The sequence below is a fragment of the Pseudorasbora parva genome, chromosome 8 (assembly GCF_024679245.1).
Source record: "Pseudorasbora parva isolate DD20220531a chromosome 8, ASM2467924v1, whole genome shotgun sequence".
Classification (NCBI taxonomy): domain Eukaryota; kingdom Metazoa; phylum Chordata; class Actinopteri; order Cypriniformes; family Gobionidae; genus Pseudorasbora; species Pseudorasbora parva.
In genome coordinates this window covers 12,909,363-12,930,278 of record NC_090179.1, presented here as the reverse complement: position 1 = coordinate 12,930,278, position 20,916 = coordinate 12,909,363, and the positions used below count along the sequence as shown (strand labels likewise).

The window sequence follows — 20,916 nt, the reverse complement described above, 5'->3', positions numbered from 1 at the left end:
ACCCTCTTCGATGGGGCGCTAGTTGCAACTCCACACGACTGAAGTCGAAGAGCATTTTTTTGGAAGGAGCTGCTCTCTTTTGCCGGCTGTTTCTGCCATGTTGTTTGTGTATGCATGCGGAGCAGAGGGCTGCGCCACAGGGAACGTGCTACGGAAACCCTGAAGGAGGATTTGGCGAATGCAAAATGTATGTATTGTGCTATACTGCCGAAAAAAAAAAAAAAAAAAGCTATTTCGAAGCCGATTCGATTTGACCTACCAACTCGATTTTTAAATCCAATCGATTTTTCCCCAGCCCTTACTGGCCGTGAGTCTTTCAGGATCCCACTGGATTTAGTCATCTGCACATAAACTAAATAAAAACTGAACCTCGTCGTCTGTCTATCGGCCTTATTTTTTAAACGCCACTGTTGATTTGAATAGCAAACGACTCTTACTGCACGCACTAGTGTTGTCAAAAATATCGATATTTCGATATGTATCGATACTGGAATATCTGAAACGATACGATTCTCAGTTTTTAAAGTATCGATACCAGCTGCGCTCTCCTCTCCGACCGAAAGCGAGCTGACACACACACCGGCATATTCTCACTCAGCTCGGTTAACCTCTGAGCACGGCGGGCGATCGCGCGTTCTGCTGGACTTTTTCCTCATGACAGTGTGTTAGTGTTAGTGTGTGATCGGTCTGAATTTCGCGCGGGATTGCACATAAATTATTTCTACTAATCCCCGCAGATTTTGTGCTCACATCTAGAGCACACACACATAGCCTACCGTAATAAAGCCGCCTCTGACATGATAGTGCAAACATTTGCTTCTTTTTCCAGCTTATTATTGGTCAAATAGACTCAAAGAACTATCAGTGCACAAATGGAAGAGTATTAACGTAAACACAGTCGCAAACAGTTCAGGAAGAACGAGTAACAGGAACAGTGTTTAGGATCCATGTGTCCGTTAGTCTTAAAGGGACCGCAGTCATTTGTTGTTCAAACTACAAAAAGACAAACGATCAACTGCTCTTGACTGATCAACTTGTGTAACTTTAATAGTTTCATCTGTACGCTATTGAATTTTTTACAAAGAACATTATCCAATGTTGTTTTAAATGTAATATCTATGCATTTTTTTATTCATTTTCTTATCTGAATGTTAGACCTACCTGAAAAAATAAAGCAGTCTATTTAATTTGTATCTTCTGTTCTATTGCATTTATTTGTGCTATTGTTTGTAATCTGTTTATTTGTTCTTATTTTATTACTGACACGTATTTTTAAATTCAATTTACCATTCGAAATCAAGCTTTCTTGTGCTGTGTGTAAGCTATTGCAACACAATTACCCCATTGTAAAAAATACATTGAGATAGCAAAAATGTGTGAGATAATTTTAATAGTAATTGATCAATTGATCAATAATTGTTCAAATCAAAACGATGCCCAACCCTAAGGAACATGCTGGCCACATGAATTTTTAGTAAAAAATAACATGCATAATAAGTTCTGTTGTCATATTAAGCATCTTTTTTTTTTTTTTTTTTTTTTTTTTTACTGTGCTATCGATTTTGTATCGATATATCGATATTTTAGTCTGGTATCGTATCGAAGTCATAATTTTGGTATCGTGACAACACTAGCACGCACCACAACAGATTTGAGGCTGAAATAAAATGCTGCGTGAGCTCAACCAATCAGCATGTTCAGCAGCCAATTCCCACCCCCGAGAGTTCCTGAACTTTTAAAAAGTACCACCTCGCAAACAGGGCCGTTTTAAGAGGGAAATCTTTACCCGGAACTTTATCTAGACCAGGGATCTGCAACCTCAGTCCTGGAAGACCACTGTCCTACAGTTTAGCTCTACCCCAACCAAATACATCTGAACCAGCTAATCAATGGGTGCGTTTACATGCACACCAGTAAAAAAAATCAGCCTATTGAAATAACCAGTTTTCCCCGTTTACATGCAAACCAGTAAACGCAAGTAAACCGCGTTTACATGACTATTTATAAACCGGTTTATTTCCTTGTAGTGCCGTCAAAAATAATGTCCGTATATCTGACTATGAGTTTTTCAAATGTTACGCCAGTTGTGATGTTAAATAAAGCGTGCACCGTGTCAGCGGGAGATTTACGGCTCATATTATCCCTCATGCAGTTATGAAGCGTTCTGACTGAACCTCTTCTAGGCTACTTCTGCTGCATGAGAAAAGAGAACACCTCTTTACAATTTTCTGGGTCTTAAAAAGTCTGCGTTTATGATATATGTCCTTATTTCATGCAAACGCTAGCTCGCTCTGTCTGGATGCGTTTAAATCTGCTCTAAGTTTGCGTTTTTGTCCCCTATCACACATGCGCACTTCAATAAGCCGACAGAAAGCAGGTTAATGCGTTTACATGCAGCGCGAAATCGAGGTAAGAGGCAAAAAACGGCCTGTCCCGACCGGTTTACGCTTACGCCGTTTATGACATTACTCAGATAAAAGAAAACGGGTTACCGTGTTTACATGACCATGTTTATTGTCGGCTTATTGGGCATAATCGGCTTAAGAACGTGCATGTAAACGCATCCAATGTCTTAACAGGTCCTATATTAGCTATATTAGGTATTGATTAGCTGTTTCAGGTGTGTTTGATTGGGGTTGAAGCTAAACTCTGCAGGACAGCTGCCCTCCAGGCCCGAGTTTGGAAACCATTGCTAACCAAGCCATCACCTGCTGTTAGCATCCCATTGACTCCCATTCATTTTTGAGTCACTTTGACAGTGAATAACTTTACATCTGAGACGTTTAAAGACTCCATTTGTCCGTTGTTTATTTCTAAAGAAACACGACAATGCATAAAAGGCTCCATTACCTTGTATCTTACACTATCGCCCCACAGAAGCTGTTTTTGTAAAAATAGGCTAACGATTGCGTCATAACCAACGCGACTCTGTTGCACAGTTGAGAAATTACCGTATAAACCTGAGGAGACGCTCGCAGGCAATCTTTTACGCCACGTCGGGGGGGACGTGGAGATATAAAGTCTGATAAAGTCAAGGGAGAAGAATGGGGAGAAGCCGATAGTGAGCCAAAAGCAACGGGAGAAAATATTTAAACAACGGGATTCAGATTTCACTTTCCACAACTACTAGAAGACCTACAGCTGTCAGACAGGAGGCTCACGTCACATCTACGTCGTCAAGCTCAGTCTGAGCCTGCGCAGTTCACTCAGCCATCAGGAAGTGAGCGCCTCTGATTGGCCTCATTTTCCGACGTTGAAGTCTATGGGATTGCTCTGTCCATTTCTTTTACTGTCTATGCCATCAACCCCAAAAACCCATGACATCAAAACCTTTAGCACTGTCGCGGTACAAAGCCACGCCGGCTCAGCGGCCAGATGGAAATGTCATGGGACCCCTGACCCATATACTGATGACAGACCAATGAGCCAGTAAATATTGTGCAATTTTTATGAATCGATATCAATGCTTAAATCCCAAGAATGGATTAGTCTATCCTGCTCTCAGTTACGGAATGAACAGAACATAGTAGCGCCTCCCATCCAATAAATCACAATTGTCTTTGTGCTTTGTAACTACTGATATGAAACAACATTTTGGCACTGTAGCATTAGATCGATCTGGCATAGCTCAGCTCAAGAAAAGCAGCAGCACATTAACTAATCATCTCTTCTGCCTTAAAACCAGTTACAGCGCAAAATAAACATAAATGAACATCTGAAGGCGTGTTAAGTAGGGGTGAAGCGGCACACGTATTGGTACCGAACTATCTCGGTACAGGACTCCTGGTACGGCGGGGGGACGACCATCAGGGCCTAAACCCATGTAAAAAAATAATACATTTACAAAAATTTATTAAAAACCTTTTTAATAAAAAGTCATCAGTTCTAATGTCATTTTAGTCATTTATAATTTGATAAACATCTAAATGTTTTTAGGGAAATAAATCCTTCAAATCTGCCAATTCAGTTTGTGCTGCTTTGTATAGACGTCGGTTTACTCCACATTAGGATTTTTAGCTCTGTGATTGGTGGTCCAGCTGTGAAATTACAGGGCAAAGCCATAAGTCAATGACAGGAAAAAAAATTAATGGGTGGTGCCGTGAGGAAAGCGATCGGAAAAAAAATGATTTCATTAATTATTCGATAAAATAGTAATTCGCAAAGGAAACTGCATGCAACAATGGGGACAACGCTGCTCATTTATTATTTCTGCCGGTTTCAAGATGAACTTTTAAAGAAAAGCTGGAGATTGGAAAAGACGACCTACACTAGAGCTTATTTTTGAGCAGAAAGCCAAAGCTGTTCATTTCAACCACAGCAATTAGAAGCGATACAACTGGATGACAGCAGTCACTGGTTTCATTTGATGACACTGTGGCCAATAACAATTGTGTGATTTCTGATTAAAATCTCGTTTCCGTCCCAAACAGAAATAAAAGGATTTTTCTCCCCCCATTGGCAGATAATTTTGCTTGTTTTAAGCAAAAATTAGGGATGCACAATATTGGATTTTTTCCGATATCCGATATGCCGATATTTTTCAGCTCATTTTGGCCGATACCGATGCCGATATATGTTTATTTTTTCCCTTTGTTTGGAAACAACACCATTTTGAGCAAAAACTTTTTTTTTTCATTCTGGTTTCAGATTTCTGAGGTATCCTTACTAAAAGGATTCTTGTTGAAGATAAATAAATTTTAATAAAGTTCTTTTTATGATAAGAGTATATTAAAAGCTCTGAAAATAACAATAATAAAGTCAGTAATTTTTCACCCCAGATGCAGCTGTAACCTGTAATTTTTGGATTTAACGTTTGTGCACATGAAGTGGGGGTGGCATGACATCCATTGATGCTGTCTTTTAATTCTACAATTATTGTAGAGCTCCTTGGATTATTTTTCATCATCCATTTCGTAAAATTTTATTGCAGATTAATACACTGTATATAAAAGTATTTAATTTACAAGTGTCATGCTTGTGATTTATGACATCATTACTGATTTGTTTATTCAGAACAAGAAGTAACTTCAATTTATTTGTGTATTCTACTTTTCATTGTATTAGTGTAACAACAGCGCCCCCACTACATGTATAAATATATAGCGGTCTAGCGGGAGGGCACTAGGACCTGGAGGAGCTTCTGCTGCTGTGGAGGCTGCCGCACGCGCTAGAGAGTGGGACTGGGGAGACGCGATTGGGCTTGTTTTGGGCTAGTTTTGTAGTGAAAACGTGGCAAATCTGCTGCTGACGGTCACGTCCTTCTGTACTGCATTCAGAAATTCAAGGCAGCATTTAAAAACAGTCAATATAAATCACTGTACATGCAATGTATTTTCTTGTTTTCACTTGAAGAATGACCGCAGTGCTGACATGGTCTCATCTGTAGCACTCCTTGCACACGTGAGTTATTGCAGCCACATATCAACACGTTATCATATCGGCAAGGCATATCGGCATAATGTTTTCATATCGGCCGATGCCGATTTTTATATTTTAAGCGTTTATCGGCCGATTCCGATGTCGTGCCGATAATATCGTGCATCCCTAGCAAAAACTCACTTAATTTTGATATTTTTCCCCAGAAAACAAGAACAAATATCATGTGTCATTTTACTTATCTAGTAAATGCATCTTGATTTAAGAATATTTAGATATTTGCACTGGAAACAATAAAAAAATATTAGGGCTGCACGATTTGGGGAAAATATGTAACCGTGATTATTCTGGGTAAAATTGCGATTGAAAATGCGATTATTATATATTTTTTACAAATGAAAAGTGTGTGTGTGTATATATATAACATTTTGTGTTTATATATTAATGTGACTACTAATAATAATAATTATTATGATTATTATTACTGCAAAAAATATTTTTACAAATAAGAAATATTACCATTACAATAACATTTTCATAATTACAAATAAAAAAATAGAGTATGTCAGAATAAATATAAAAATATAATAATACTAATTATTATTATTAATTATTATATATTTTTTGTAATATTTTAAGGAACTTATTTTACGGGGAAAAAAACGGGGGGAAAAACTGCTGGGTTACCTATTAATATGCAGACAGCCTATGACTATAAAACATTAGAAAGGTCTAAGCCTAAGGACTATTAAAGTTAAAGTTAATTAAAGTTATTAAAAATATTATAAAAATCTATGTTTGTTTATCTGTGATGTCAATTTCTTTAAGTCTATGTCTTGAATATAAAATATAAACCTCTTGTGCATCCACTGTGGGGGGAAAAACTCCTGTACATTAAGGGAAGACATGGATTGTCCTATACATTTATAATGTTAAGTTTACTAAGGTTGAAAATGTATTAAGTATTATTTTCTTGTTAGTCATTACCTAAAGTTTTTAATTCATACTGAAGGCCAGAGGGCGCCCTCGAGCGGAAAACGCCACATTTGCCTCAGAGAAGAAATGACATTAATTTTCAGGAAAACCCAGAAGATAGAAACACTTTGATTAAACATGACGACAACAAACACGACTGCAGCAAAATATGGTGTATTTGAGTTCTTCAAGCCGTCAAGGGTATTTTCATAATAATAAAGTGTATTTTAATGCAGTGCTGATTGACGTAGACTTTATTACTGTATAGAATGCTATAAAATAATGCATCGCCTGCCTCACTCTCTGATGAGAAGCCACATCAGCTCACACACACTCGCCTGACGATATGAAGAGAGTTTTTCCACAAGTCTTTTGTTGAACAGGTTTATGAGCGCTTCACTAGTTTGTGAAGATGTTTGACTCGTGTTGCTTTTTCAAAGGCACGTTATAAACGACTCAAACTCGCAGTCTTTCAGACGGAGCAGCGTTACTCCTGATCACAGAGCCGTAACACACTGGGCATTTATTTATTTCATTTAAAACCGCAGCCTATGAGCTTTCATAATGGCACAAGCCAAATCGCGATTGCGGTTCGATTCCGATTACTCCGATTAGCATTTTTTGCTGTTTGGAAGTTGGAAATCATCTTAGCTTTATTAACACTCAAAACTGAAGATTACAAATGCATCAATATGGGACACTTTGCACACCTCCTCGTAAGCTGAACCCTATTTCTTTATTACCCTGTAATGTCTTTTCACAAAACGAGAAAAAAAGAAAAGATGAGCCTGAACAGGCCCTCCCCCAAAACACTTTCTCATTGGATCTACGTGAGAAAAAAAAGGGGGTGCGGGGGCCAAGGTCCAAGAGTCACGGTTTGCTACTGCGGCACGGTTAAGTGCAATTTAAGTGTTTGTATACGAATCAGTCCATTTTACCTTCAGTATTATAGTAGGCTAATGTAGTACACCAACTGACCAAAGTTCAGAGATTTGTTTTGCTTGGAAAAATTTGCCATATATTGTACCTGATATAGACCCAAAATAATCTATATTGAAAAGAGTCGAAATCGCAAGCCTGTGAATCGGAATCGAATCGTGAAATTTGTCTGTCGTCATAGTGTTCATATTCTGGGTTCATCAGTGGGTCTGTACAGTAGAAAAAAAAAATCACGTTTCATGATCATGACTCCTGCAGATTTGCAGATTTCAAAAATCTATTTTATTCTAAAGTGTCATTTAGAAGTGTTGATTTCACAGTACAGAAAACTAGCAAGAGATCTGAAGAAGAAACGGTTAGAGATTAGGAGGAAGCTGCGGCTCTACCGAGCCCTGACACAAAACAAAAAAAACATTTGGACATTTAAAAAAAAAAAGGGGGAGCCGCTCGGTGTCCCACCGTCTTCCCGATTCAGCGGAAATGACGTCAACACGCTGAATAATAATGCTGTGCTTTTCAACGCACTTCAGTGGGCATTTTCTTTATGATGGTTTTCTATGGGAAAGTGCTTAGCATGCTGTTGCGTTCATATTCTGGGCGCATCTGCTTGACCTGTAGTATAGAGTATGCATCAGTCAGGTGGATATTGTGAATTTGGCAATTATCATCTTAGTCCATTACTTAAAATAATCACAGTCATCAGAGGAAGCCTTGCTTTGCCTTCTAGATAGCCGTTCTATATATAGACAAACACACACAGAAATTTGTGAATAAACAGATGGGGGATGTTTTTAAGTGTTTTGCTTTTTTTCCCTTTGAAAATAAACCACAGTGGACCTATATAGCCTATTTAGACATTTTTGGCAGCTGTTAGAGTAACATTTTGCAATAAATATTCAGATTTAATCTTGAGATATAAAGTATTAGATAGCATTGATTTTTTTTTTAAATGATTAACAATGACAATAATTCCTTGTTTCTGATAGGAATGCAAAATCAGTCAGTAGTTGATATTCTGATCAGGCAAACCGGCACATATTCAATCTCGTTTGCTCCCATTTATTCCGTATTCGCCGTCGGTACACAACGTAGTCCAAAAGTACACATTTGGAGAAATACGCATTCACACATTTACCTCAAATATTAACAATATCTTTAGATAGAATAGATCCATTATTTCATGATGACTCATTAAGATCCTCTGCCCACCCATCAATATTGCGTGATGATAATTCCCACTTTACAGTGATGGTGAACTTCTGCGTCCTGCCTCATAATACATATTTATATATCTGCATTAGGTCACAATAGAGTGAGCAGAAACATTGTATTAATCTCATACTGTCACTCTGAAATTGATAACTGGTGTGCGCTCACTTTCTGAAAAGCTCTGCCTGGATCGAGGTGAGTCTCTAATCTAAGCGGGAGTGCTAACAGTTAAAAGTCCAATATTGTCATTTTGCAGCGTTTTACTTGCCAATATTTTAAAATATTATATAGCATATTTGGCATTTTATATGTATGTATGTATGTATATATATATATATATATATATATATGTATATATATATATATATATATATATATATATATATATATATATATATATATATAGCTGTGCAATATTGAAGAAAAATGTGATATGCAATACCTTGTTAAATATCCGATATGTGATATGATATTGCTATTAGTGTGTAAAATCTATTTAAATTATATTTAATTTATATTTTATAAATTATAATTTAAAAACTGAAAAATTAAACCATTTGTTTTAAATTCTTTCTGGGAAAAGAAAGCATTCCTACAACTTCTGAAAATGCAACCAAGCAGTGTTTAAGCAAAAATGTATGTTAAAAAAATGTGTGTGTGTATTTGGTAGTTAGAGGTTGTGCCAAGACCCGACACAGAACTAAAGGGATCGCACGCTTTCAGAGAGGCCGCTTGTGTGCACGTTTCGGTTTGTGTGTGTCAGACAGCGCGAGTCTGCAAGGAGTTGGTTTTCATAAGTTATTATGTGTAATGACTTTTTAACATCAAGCAAGTCACATAAGTAACAGTAGTCATGTGCCCAGTCTATTCTCTGCTATTTGCAGACCTAAAACATAAACTTTTCACAATGTTGAAGTAACCTATTGAAATCATTCAGATGTTGCGAGCCGTGGTGATATGCATATCGTACATTTGCAATATTATATATATATATATATATATATATATATATATATATATATATATATATATATATATATATATATATATATATATATATATACACACACACATATATATGCATGATTTTGTGTGTTGTGGCATGATCAGGGAACCCAAAAAGGTGGTGACAGGTTTACATTTATCAGATAGGCACTAGCTTTCTGTTTCTATATTCAATAACTGGTAAATGTCCCGCATGTCTGTGAGAGGCAGCGTTCACCTCTGCAATAAAGAGATCTGTGTGCCATCAGCTTGATCTGATGGAGGCAAAACACTGGACATGCACTTGAGCTGCTGATCCGAGGACAACGTGAGCGCGGGATAAAACAGAATATGCATGTTTATATCCGTGAACATGACATTTATACGATTCCCCAAAGTATTTTGAAGAATATCACAGGGCATGTCCAAAAAGGTGAGAGTACCACAGTATATTTCTGGAATAACACTCCTCATAAACAGCAATGTCGCGTGCGAGACGGGAGTGGGACAGAGAGGGGACTCAGACCCCTGTTCAAGGCCCAGAGCAAATCGTGCTTAAAAACACGCTGTCGCGCAACTTAAACACACAAATTATGATATCAATAATCATATGCAAAAGAGATAATGGAGCAGAGATGCTTCAGAAACCGTCCACGGACAGTGAAATGCCGAGTCGGCCGTGAGACATGAAGCCCATGTGGGCTGAGTTTCGTGCCCGGCCTCCATTCATCATAGCGGGAGCGCGCCGCCGCTGCGTGGCCTACACTCGCTCGAGCTCCCGCAAAACTCCGCTCACACGCCCAGACCTGCGTCCTCCCGCAACATACGTTCACATGCATGCTCTACCGCTCCTCTTATGCGGGACATCTTACCCTCGTCCCCCGCCGAAGCTCCCGTAAGCCCGATCCCGGTCATCGTAGTTATCGTAATCCGCCATTGCCGAAGATGCTGTCCAGAGAAAGCAGCAGTCTGAAGCTGAAGGACCCCAAAATATACGGCTGCGAGCTTTAGCTGTCCTGCGCGTGCCTGAAAAATGACACTTACATTTTTATAAAATACATTTGAATAATGATAGCTTACATATGTTCAAAACATTAAAATATGACGTGTGTATAATGCTTGTGAGAAAAAAATAAAAATACGCATTTTTAATAAGGATTTTGGAGATCATTTCAATTTGGCAACGGCGAGTAGACTCGAGAAACGATCTAATGTGGATTTACCCATACAGCTAATTGTTTTGGAGGAACTGTAGCTGTGGGGATTTTTTTTCATTGGTGTTTCGAATCTTTTAAATCACTTCACACAATAATAATATTAATAATCATTAATAATAATACATTTATTTCACTGATTCTTTCAGAGAATATTTCTGTTATGTTGGTAGGTTAGCTACAAGTGTAAACCAGTTATTGAATAATTCACTCAACTGCCTTCATTATAAGTTGATTTTTGACCAAAATAAATCTCACCCAAAAATGTAACATCTGTCGTTAATTTCTCACCCTCATGTCGTTCCAAACCCGTAAAACCTTCATTCATCTTTGGAACACAAATAAAGATATTTTGGATGAAATCCTAGAGCTCTTAGACCCCTACATAGACAGCAATATAGTGAACAGTTTCAAGGCCCAGAAAGGTAGTAAAAACATCCAGGTTTTTCGTACCTCGCTTAATACATCTGAGATGATTAAAAGATCTGAGATCTATCAAATCGTGACAACTGATCTCTGGCTAATCATGGTTCCTCAAACGAATTTGTGGATTGGATTAAAATATCTGGATTAGGTATTCTGAGATCATTGCTCGTGCCTGTGTTCCCTGACGAGGACAGACTCATTGATACTCGAAACCATGATTAGGTATGCAGTGATTGGCTGGCGTAATGGCATCATATAATTAAAAAAGCCACTGGCTAAAAACTTGTCAAAGGAAAAAAACAAACAAAAAAACAAACACAAATTTTATAAGGAAACAGACAAACAACCAAACCAACATAAAAGTTAGATAAATTAAATGTGCACTGTTTTGATGAACATGATTCCCAATTATTCATATTCACAATTTTATAATATTTGTACACACTTTACATTTTTATTTCAATGTTGTAATTTCATTTTTAATTAAATTTGAAGCAGATTTGTTGTGTGACAGTATTAAAGTTTCTTAACGGTCAAGATCAAATTATCTGCATCTCTTGAGCTGCATCAAGCCAGTCCCATATTATCTGTAATCACTCAAATTAATGCACGATGGAGATTAACTGCACAATGTGTGTAAACCTCTAATGCAACTATAAAGTAATTATTCCATCACAATTCACAAAAAATCTATTAAAAAATGTCTATAGTATTATATGCAAATTTTACACAACATTAAAATATTATTTTCAAATAAACTTTTATATTTATTATTATTTAAAATGATTGTTGCCCCTGGTTCAGTAATGAACTCTTGTAATAAAGTAGCAGTGGCTGGGACAGATTTTAAGCATCACCTCAAGATGCAATCTAATCCTGTTTACATGAAATAAACAGGGGGCGGGGCTTAACATAATGATGGCCAAGTTGCGCTTGTGTGCTACTTGTAAACAAAGAAGCTGGCGAACGGCGGTCTTTCAAATCGGCTTTGATCGCGACTCTCGAAGACTTTTTGTTAAGCTTTTCTTTGAAAAAAGAACGGCACTGAAGTCATTCTTAAGAAGGGAAGATGTGTTCAAAGTTTTGCCAACCAGATACGGCGAAAGTTTAATTATCAACTAGCTCCGCTTCACGATGCTCGGTTTGGTTGTAGCGCTATCCTATCTATCGCGTGCAGAGGGAGTTTGAAAGATGACCGTTTATCCCGCCTCTCGGATTGAGCCCTGCCAACGGTATGTTCCCAGACCCAACTTGATATGGGTCTGGCTTGTCGGGCTTGATGAGAATACTTTTTTTGCGCAAAAAAAACCTCAACAAAAATAATGACTTTATTCAACAATTTCCTGCAGACGAAAATATAGTAGAATTGTTTTTAACCCTTAAATTTGGACAAACGAGACCAGCAATAGCAGCATTTTGGGTACATTTGGGAACATAAGAATATGCAGCTGGTAAAGCATTTAGTCACAGATATTGTTAATTGGTAACTTAAAACCACCATTTTTTTCTCCGGAAATAAATGGCGTTTGGGGGGTAAAATGGGTGTTAATTTGGCAAAGTTACTGTGGCAAGGGGGGTGTGGTTCAGCGAGGTCTACAGCGGGAGAGAGAGCCGCGGGACGAGCGGTAAGTGAGTGGGTTGGACGCAGATTAATAACACCTGTCTCTTGTTCCAGTAATGAGTGCGGAGAGGGTATAAAACATCGGTGGAACCGGAGACCAGGAAGAGAGAGAGAGATCGGACGGTTGATGCCAAACCCCCACAGAGACTGAGTAACCGGAAGCCGGAAGTGCCGACCCGGAAGTGATCGTGTGATCGTGTGTTTATGTGAATCCACACCGCAGTGTGTGTTTTTGAGTTATTGAGAAAATAAAGAGAATAGCATCAACCGTCCAGCCGACCCCCGTGTCCTCTTCCTTCCTCATTATATCGAACTTTGTTACACTGGTGCCGAAACCCGGGAAGAAAGCAGGACAGCGCCGCCGCCATGCAGACGCCCTCCGCCTCGCCATTTGCGGACATCATTACATCCCTCGCGGCCCTCCATCAGGATCAACACCAAGCCATGCTGGACCTTAGGGCGGACCAAGAGCGCCGCTTTGCGGCAATCGTCCAAGGCCAGCAAGAGGACCGCGAGAGGTTCCGGAGCTGGATTGACCGGGAGGTTCGCACCGAGGCCGCCGGGCTGGCCAGCGCACCGGTGCACGTGCCCCTCCACAAGATGGGGCCACAGGATGACCCGGAGGCCTTTATTGACTTATTTCAGAAGGCCGCGGAGGCCTGCGGGTGGCCCCGGGCACAGTGGCCGGTGCGCCTCATACCACTTCTGACAGGGGAAGCCCAGGCGGCCGCACAACAACTACCGGTAGCGAACCTCCTCGAGTACGATGATTTGAAGAAGGCCATCCTTCAGCGGGTCGGCCGCTCCCCGGAGCAGCACCGGCAGAGGTTCCGCTCCCTGGAGTGGGGAGAGGCTGGCCGACCCTTCGCGATGGCCCAACAACTCCGGGACTCCTGCCGCAGAAGCCTCCTGGCCGGCGGAAGCGACGTGGACCACATCGTCGATCTGGTGGTACTGGAGCAGTTCATCGCTCGGCTCCCAAAGAAAACTGCCGAGTGGGTCCAGTGCCACCGGCCCACGTCGCTGGAGACGGCCATCCACCTGGCGGAGGACCACCTGGTGGCGTGCCCGGGGGTCGGCGAACCCCTTTTAACTTCTCTCTCTCTCTCTCCCCCCTCTGTCTCTCCCTCCCGTCCTGTCCCTCTCCCTAGGTCCCGCCCTCCGGGCCCTCCTCGGATTCCCCCCAGAGGCCGGGGTGGGATGGGCCCTGGACCGTTCGGGAGTTTGCGGGCTCCGCCCAGGGGGGCGGGGCTGCTGGGGGCGGAGGGTGACAATGGCTCTGGTTCCACGCTCTCCCCGTTCTCATTCTCCAACCCACTCCCCGCCGCAGGGGCGGCGGGTAGGCCTGGGCTGGCCTGCTGGCGGTGCGGTGATCCGGATCATTTTGTGGACCGATGTCCGATGATGGACATCGGAACAATGATCCGGATCCCGAACGTCCAGCGGACCACCCCCGATCAAGCAGGAGAGTACCAAATTCCTGTGAGTATCAAGGGGGGTACATATCAGGCCTTGGTGGATTCAGGATGTAACCAAACCTCGATCCATCAAAGCCTGATGCAGCCTGGGGCATTGGATACAAGCCGCATGGTTAAGGTACGGTGTGTGCACGGGGATGTGGTGGAATATCCGGTTGTCCCAGTCACGATACAGTTTAGGGGAGAAAAGTATAGGGTTGAGGTGGCGGTTAGTCCACACCTCCGGCATCCGCTAATTCTGGGGACGAATTGGCCTGCCTTTACGGCTTTATTGGGATCGTTATGTGCGGATGCCGCTTGGGAGAAAAAGGCGAGGAAGGGGGCGGTGCGAGTGCAGCTTGGGGAGACTGAGCCGGGACCCTTGGGGACAGCTCCAGAGGAACCGAGCGGGATTGAGAGACTGATTCTCTCGGACCGCGATGACTTCCCTCTGGAGCTGTCACAAGATGAAACCCTTAAGAACGCTTTCCAACAGGTCCGATCTATCGACGGACAGTCTCTCCAACCTACCTTGCCTGTCTCCTACCCTTATTTTGCCATAATAAAGGATCGGTTGTATCGAGTGACCCAAGACACTCAGACAAAGTTGGATGCAACCCAGTTATTAGTACCGAAGAGCCGTCGGGAAATGCTTTTCCAGGCGGCTCACTCTAACCCGATGGCGGGCCACCTGGGACAGGCGGCCACACTGAATCGCTTAATGACCCGATTTTTTTGGCCAGGCATTCATGACAACGTGCGCAGGTGGTGCGCGTCTTGTCCTGAATGTCAGTTGGTGAATCCACTGGCCTCCCCAAAAGCGCCCTTGCGCCCACTTCCATTAATGCAAGTCCCCTTCGAAAGAATTGCGATGGACCTCATCGGGCCATTAGAGCGATCCACACGCGGCCATCGTTTTGCGTTAGTTATCGTGGACTACGCAACACGATATCCGGAAGCAGTGGCCCTCCGCAACATCTCAGCGAAGAGTGTTGCGGACGCACTGTTTCGACTAATCTCCCGGGTGGGGATTCCGAAAGAGATCCTCACTGATCAAGGCAAGGCGTTTATGTCACGTACATTAAGCGAACTATACGGGTTATTGGGCATTAAGTCCATTCGAACAAGCGTTTATCACCCACAAACGGACGGCTTGGTCGAACGGTTTAATCGCACACTTAAATCCATGATCCGTAAGTTCGTGCAGGAAGACGCCAAAAATTGGGATAGGTGGTTAGAACCCCTCTTATTTGCCGTGCGGGAGGTCCCCCAAGCCTCCACGGGGTTTTCCCCCTTCGAGCTTCTCTACGGGCGCCAGCCACGGGGGGTGCTGGACGTCCTGCGAGAAACTTGGGAGGAGGGGCCTTCTTTGGCGAAGAATGAAATTCAATATGTGCTGGATTTGCGAACAAAACTCCACACCTTGGGGCGGCTATCTAGGGAGAATTTGTTGCAAGCCCAGGACCGCCAGAGCCGGTCATATAACAGGGGTACGAAGCTACGCAAATTCACACCGGGAGAGAAAGTGCTCGTATTACTCCCTACGTCGAGCTCGAAATTAATGTCAAAGTGGCAGGGGCCGTTTGAGGTCGCACGACAGATTGGAGACCTCGTTTATGAAGTGATACGATCCGATAGGAACGGGGCACGTCAAATATACCACCTCAACCTCCTTAAGAAATGGAATGAGGTGGAATCAGTGTTGTTGGCAACGGTGATCGGGGGAGAGGATGATCTCGGGCCAGAGGCGAGCATCAAAGCACAATCGGTCGCGCTGGCCCCTGGGGGAGATCATCTCTCACCGTCCCAACTCACTGATTTATCGAAATTACAGGCGGAGTTCGCCGACGTGTTTTCGCCCCTACCGGGACGTACCAACTTGATTCAGCACCATATCGAGACAGAGCCGGGCGTGGTGATTCGCAGCCGGCCGTATCGCTTGCCTGAACACAAGAAAAAGGTGGTTTAGGAGGAATTAGGGGCAATGCTCGATATGGGAGTAATAGAGGAGTCCAACAGTGACTGGGCGAGCCCGATAGTTTTGGTCCCTAAGACCGACGGCTCGGTCAGGTTCTGTGTGGACTACCGCAAGGTGAATGCAGTGTCGAAATTCGACGCTTATCCAATGCCGCGGGTTGACGAGTTGCTTGATCGGCTGGGCACGGCTCGATTTTATTCGACATTGGACTTAACAAAGGGCTATTGGCAGATCCCCTTGTCTCCATTGTCCAAAGAAAAGACAGCTTTCACCACGCCGTTTGGATTGCACCAATTTGTCACGCTTCCTTTCGGGTTGTTCGGGGCGCCCGCTACCTTTCAGCGCCTCATGGACAGGATTTTGCGTCCCCATGCCGCATATGCTGCTGCCTATCTGGATGATATCGTGATCTACAGTCACGATTGGCAGCGGCATATGCAGCATGTCAGGGCGGTCTTGAGGTCACTGAGGGGAGCGGGGCTCACGGCCAACCCGAAGAAGTGTGCGATTGGGCGGGTAAAAGTAAGGTATCTGGGCTTCCACTTGGGTCATGGACAGGTGCGTCCCCAAATTGATAAGACTGCCGCGATTGCAACCGCGGGATTAGAGGTAAGTGAGTGGGTTGGACGCAGATTAATAACACCTGTCTCTTGTTCCAGTAATGAGCGCAGAGAGGGTATAAAACATCGGTGGAACCGGAGACCAGGAAGAGAGAGAGATCGGACGGTTGATGCCAAACCCCCACAGAGACTGAGTAAACGAAAGCCGGAAGTGCCGACCCGGAAGTGATCGTGTGATCGTGTGTTTATGTGAATCCACACCTTAGTGTGTGTTTTTGAGTTATTGAGAAAATAAAGAGAATAGCATCAACCGTCCAGCCGACCCCCGTGTCCTCTTCCTTCCTCATTATATCGAACTTTGTTACAGTTACCTATTGAAATTTGCATTCCTGGGGCAATATATCACATAATTGAGGTCGCTTCAACCTGCGGACATGACAAACAACCCTTGGGAAAACCACAGACATGGCAACACAGTGCAGTTGAGTTCTGTTGACATTTGACAACTAACATGTGTCGCTGATTGATTGTAGGTCTATCCAATTGAGGTCTTTCCTGGTTCGGTTGAAACGCGCCCCATAATCACAGCCCAATGGAACAGTTTCAGACTCATATTCTGACTAGAATTGAGTATGACTATGTCAGGCTAACTAGGCACTTTAAAAAAAGAAAAAGTCGTAGAGGGGTCTAAAAAGTTGTTAAATCTAGTGACAGCTTCACTGAATTGGTAACACTGGTTCCCATTGTTATTTTGAACCACTTAATCTGTCTTCCTCTTCATCATTGCAGTTGATTTGTGACAGAATAATGGACCAAAATGGAAAAAGCAGTGATCAACGTTGCCCCAAGAGAACACTGCATAGGACTTAGAGGAGGAAAGGTTGTTTTGATTTTCCAGGCTGGCTGAAGTATATGTACTATGTGGAGGAGTATCAACATCTGCCACCAAGCAACCTGCGATGATGTCACCCTTATGGATGTCTTTTGGTGTGGGCTAGTGGAGGACATTCGCTTCCAGAGTCTCAAGAGGATGCCTGCTTTAGTTTTAGAAAATCGGCATCGTCCAGCCCCACTAACACCCATTTCCACGTTGCTTAATCCGGAAAAGCGAGCCCAAAAGGGAGTCTAACCATCTGTGTGAGCCGGCAACATCCATGACAGAGGGTGCATTAGTGGAGCTGGAAAGTGATGAGTACTTGATCAACTGGGAAATTAAGCTAATGCCTCCCGCCCTGCCCTGTATCTTATGTATCTTCATCACCCATTGCAGGACCTGCCCACCATAATGCCTGTTTTGTCATCCTGTACAGACGTTGTGTTGTTGTCACTGACCCTACCCTGCCTCCTTCTCCTGCATCCTCACCCTTGTTCAGCCAGTCTGTCAGCCCTGTCTTTGCTTGTTCTCATCTGCCCCTCAAGTTCTCACCAATTGTAATGCTATTTGGATGAGCCTTGGGTCTTGCGGTCTCCAGCTTTGCCCAAACGAGTGGATTCCCTGGCTCCGCCTCAGCAACTGATCCCGTCAATCCACCTCGGCTCGTCTCGCCCTGACTCCTCTGTTTCAGTTCCTCCCTCCCTTAGGCTCTACCAGAGACCTTCGGCCTTATGGCTCCACTGGGGTCCCTCATTACAGGGGCTAAACCTCAGTCAGACATCGCCCATCGTATGCCATGAACTTACAAGCTGTCCTCAGTGCTCTGTTTCTTAACTCATACGGCTCAATCTAGCTCCGACCCCCTTCTGCTCCACCTCGGCCCTCAGTTGCTCCGGCTATGCCTCACTCCTCCTGTAACCCAGTTCCACCTTGGGGGTTCTTGCGAAGCCCATTCTGCTATCCGTCTCGACCTCGGGCTCCACTGTTAACATATTCTCCTCCGTCAATCTTCCCCAGATGTCGTCAAGACTCCACCTTGGCTCTTCCCTCCGGGGGCTCCACCATGGCTCTTCCCTCCAGTGACTCCACCTTGGCTTTTCCCTCCGGTGACTCCACCATGGCTCTTCTCTCCAGTGACTCCACCTTGGCTCTTCCCTCCGGTGACTCCAGCTTGGCTCTTCCCTCTGGTGACTCCACCATGGCTCTTCTCTCCGGTGACTCCACCTTGGCTCTTCCCTCCGGTGACTCCACCTTGGCTCTTCCCTCCGGTGACTCCACCATGGCTCTTCTCTCCAGTGACTCCACCTTGGCTCTTCCCTCCGGTGACTCCACCTTGGCTCTTCCCTCCGGTGACTCCACCTTGGCTCTTCCCTCCGGTGACTGCACCATGACTCTTCCCTCCGGTGACTCCACCTTGGCTCTTCTCTCCGGTGACTCCACCTTGGCTCTTCCCTCTGGTGAATTCCCCTTGGCTCTTCCCTCCGGTGACTCCACCATGGCTCTTCCCTCCGGTGACTCCACCGTGGCTCTTCCCTCTAGTGACTCCACCATGGCTCTTCCCTCTAGTGACTCCACCATGGCTCTTCCCTCCGGTGACTCCACCATGGCTCTTCCCTCCCGTGACTCCACCATGGCTCTTCCCTCCAGTGACTCCACCATGGCTCTTCCTTCCGGTGACTCCACCGTGGGCTTTCACCCTGCCTGTGTTCTGGAACACAAACTGGCTACTCCTCCTGTCCTCGCCTCCCTGGCTCCTCCCTGGCCGTAATCACCACCCTGGTTTCTTCCACCGGAGCCTTCTTTTCTAATAATATCTGTTTGCAGAGCCACTACAGCGGTTTTACCCCAGTCGCAGTTTTGCCCGCGCATGGGCAGTTTCACTACAGCGGTTCTACGGTTTCACACTAATACATTTGATTTTTAAATCTTAGTTCTGTCCTTAAACTATTGATTATTGTTGCTTTTGCTTTTATTTTTTAGCATCTGCACAGAGGCCTTCAGGCTCCTATACGGGAATAAAACAATGCTGTCATGAACACTTAAATCTACTTTTACGTTTTTTCTCGAAAAACGAACAGCCTGGTATAATAAACACACAATGTATTTCAAAGCCTGGTATAAAAAAAATAACTTTTGAATAGACATTTAAAAGGTTTTTAGAATTATTAAATTATTAGTCTAAAGTCAAGATAACTAATTTGTCAAGTTGATTAATTCTGCCTAAGGGTAAATGCATAAACCTGACCACAAATAAAACTTACTTTTAAACAAGCTGAAAGTGGGAGCAAACTATTAAGCATACGGGACCAAGCAGCAACCTCCCAACAATTTAATTAAAAGTTGTTTGTTTGCTCGACCCATTTCACCATGGACAGTTTTTATAACCTGGACAATATCAAGCAGGCTTCACTCAGCGTCTGATAATGGAGAAGTGGCAATTCAAACTATATCCCGCGAGCAGTAAGTAGTAGGTAAGTAGTAAGTAGTGATTTTATCCACTTATTGACTGTCTAAACAATCTCTGATTAAACTGGAAGTTTCTTAGTGAGACAATATTACGATAGTATCCCCTGAATGCTAGTACAGTAACTATAGGAAACTCCAAGTAGTATACATCAGTATGACAAATGCAAAGTTAAAGGTCCCATTCTTTGCGATTCCATCTTCCAAACTTTAGTTAGTGTGTAATGTTGCTGTTAGAGCATAAATAATACCTGTAAAATTATAAAGCTCAAAGCTCAATGCCAAGCGAGATATTTTATTTAACAGAAGTTCCCTTTCAAAGCCTACAGCGAACGGCCGGTTTGGACTACACCCCTGCACTTCCTGCTTTAATGACGCAACTAAAACTAGGGCTGGGAATCGATTCCAAAAAGAATCGATTCCTCGATTCCAAGGCGTTGGGAATCGAGAGTCGATTCCAACGTTTGGAATCGATTCCATCGCGGGGAATCGACTCCTCTTTATTCACTTGTCTCTCGCTTACTAATAATGATTGGAAGTCTATTTATTTTTTGCAAAAGGTTCTTTTGAACAGTTAGTTTCAAATTACGAGTTAAAAATAAAGCAATTCAGCGGTTTTTTTGCGTCATTGTGTGATGACGTCACTAGAACGTAATTCTAACTACTTATTTTTATGGTATGAAACGTTCAAATCGAGCCATATGTGAACGCATATCGCTGATTATTACTATACCTTTCCTTCACTTAGTTTAATAGTGTTTATTGTCATTGTTTCCTTCTGTGATCCTGCATCGTGGACAAGTTTGCTACATTTTGCACACAAAAACATAATTTTAAATT

General features: G+C 43.0%; 1 protein-coding gene across 3 annotated transcripts in view; it reads right to left on the bottom strand.

The window, feature by feature from the left end:
- Window positions 1-10,497, bottom strand: part of eif4h (eukaryotic translation initiation factor 4h) — a 32,423-nt gene extending 21,926 nt beyond the window's left edge. For all 3 annotated transcript variants that reach the window (XM_067450134.1, XM_067450137.1, XM_067450136.1), the window contains exon 1: window positions 10,356-10,497. In XM_067450134.1, coding sequence (XP_067306235.1) covers window positions 10,356-10,420 — 65 coding nt within the window. In that variant the 5' untranslated portion in view covers window positions 10,421-10,497. The remainder of the gene's footprint in view (window positions 1-10,355) is intronic.
- Window positions 10,498-20,916: the final 10,419 nt, after the last annotated feature.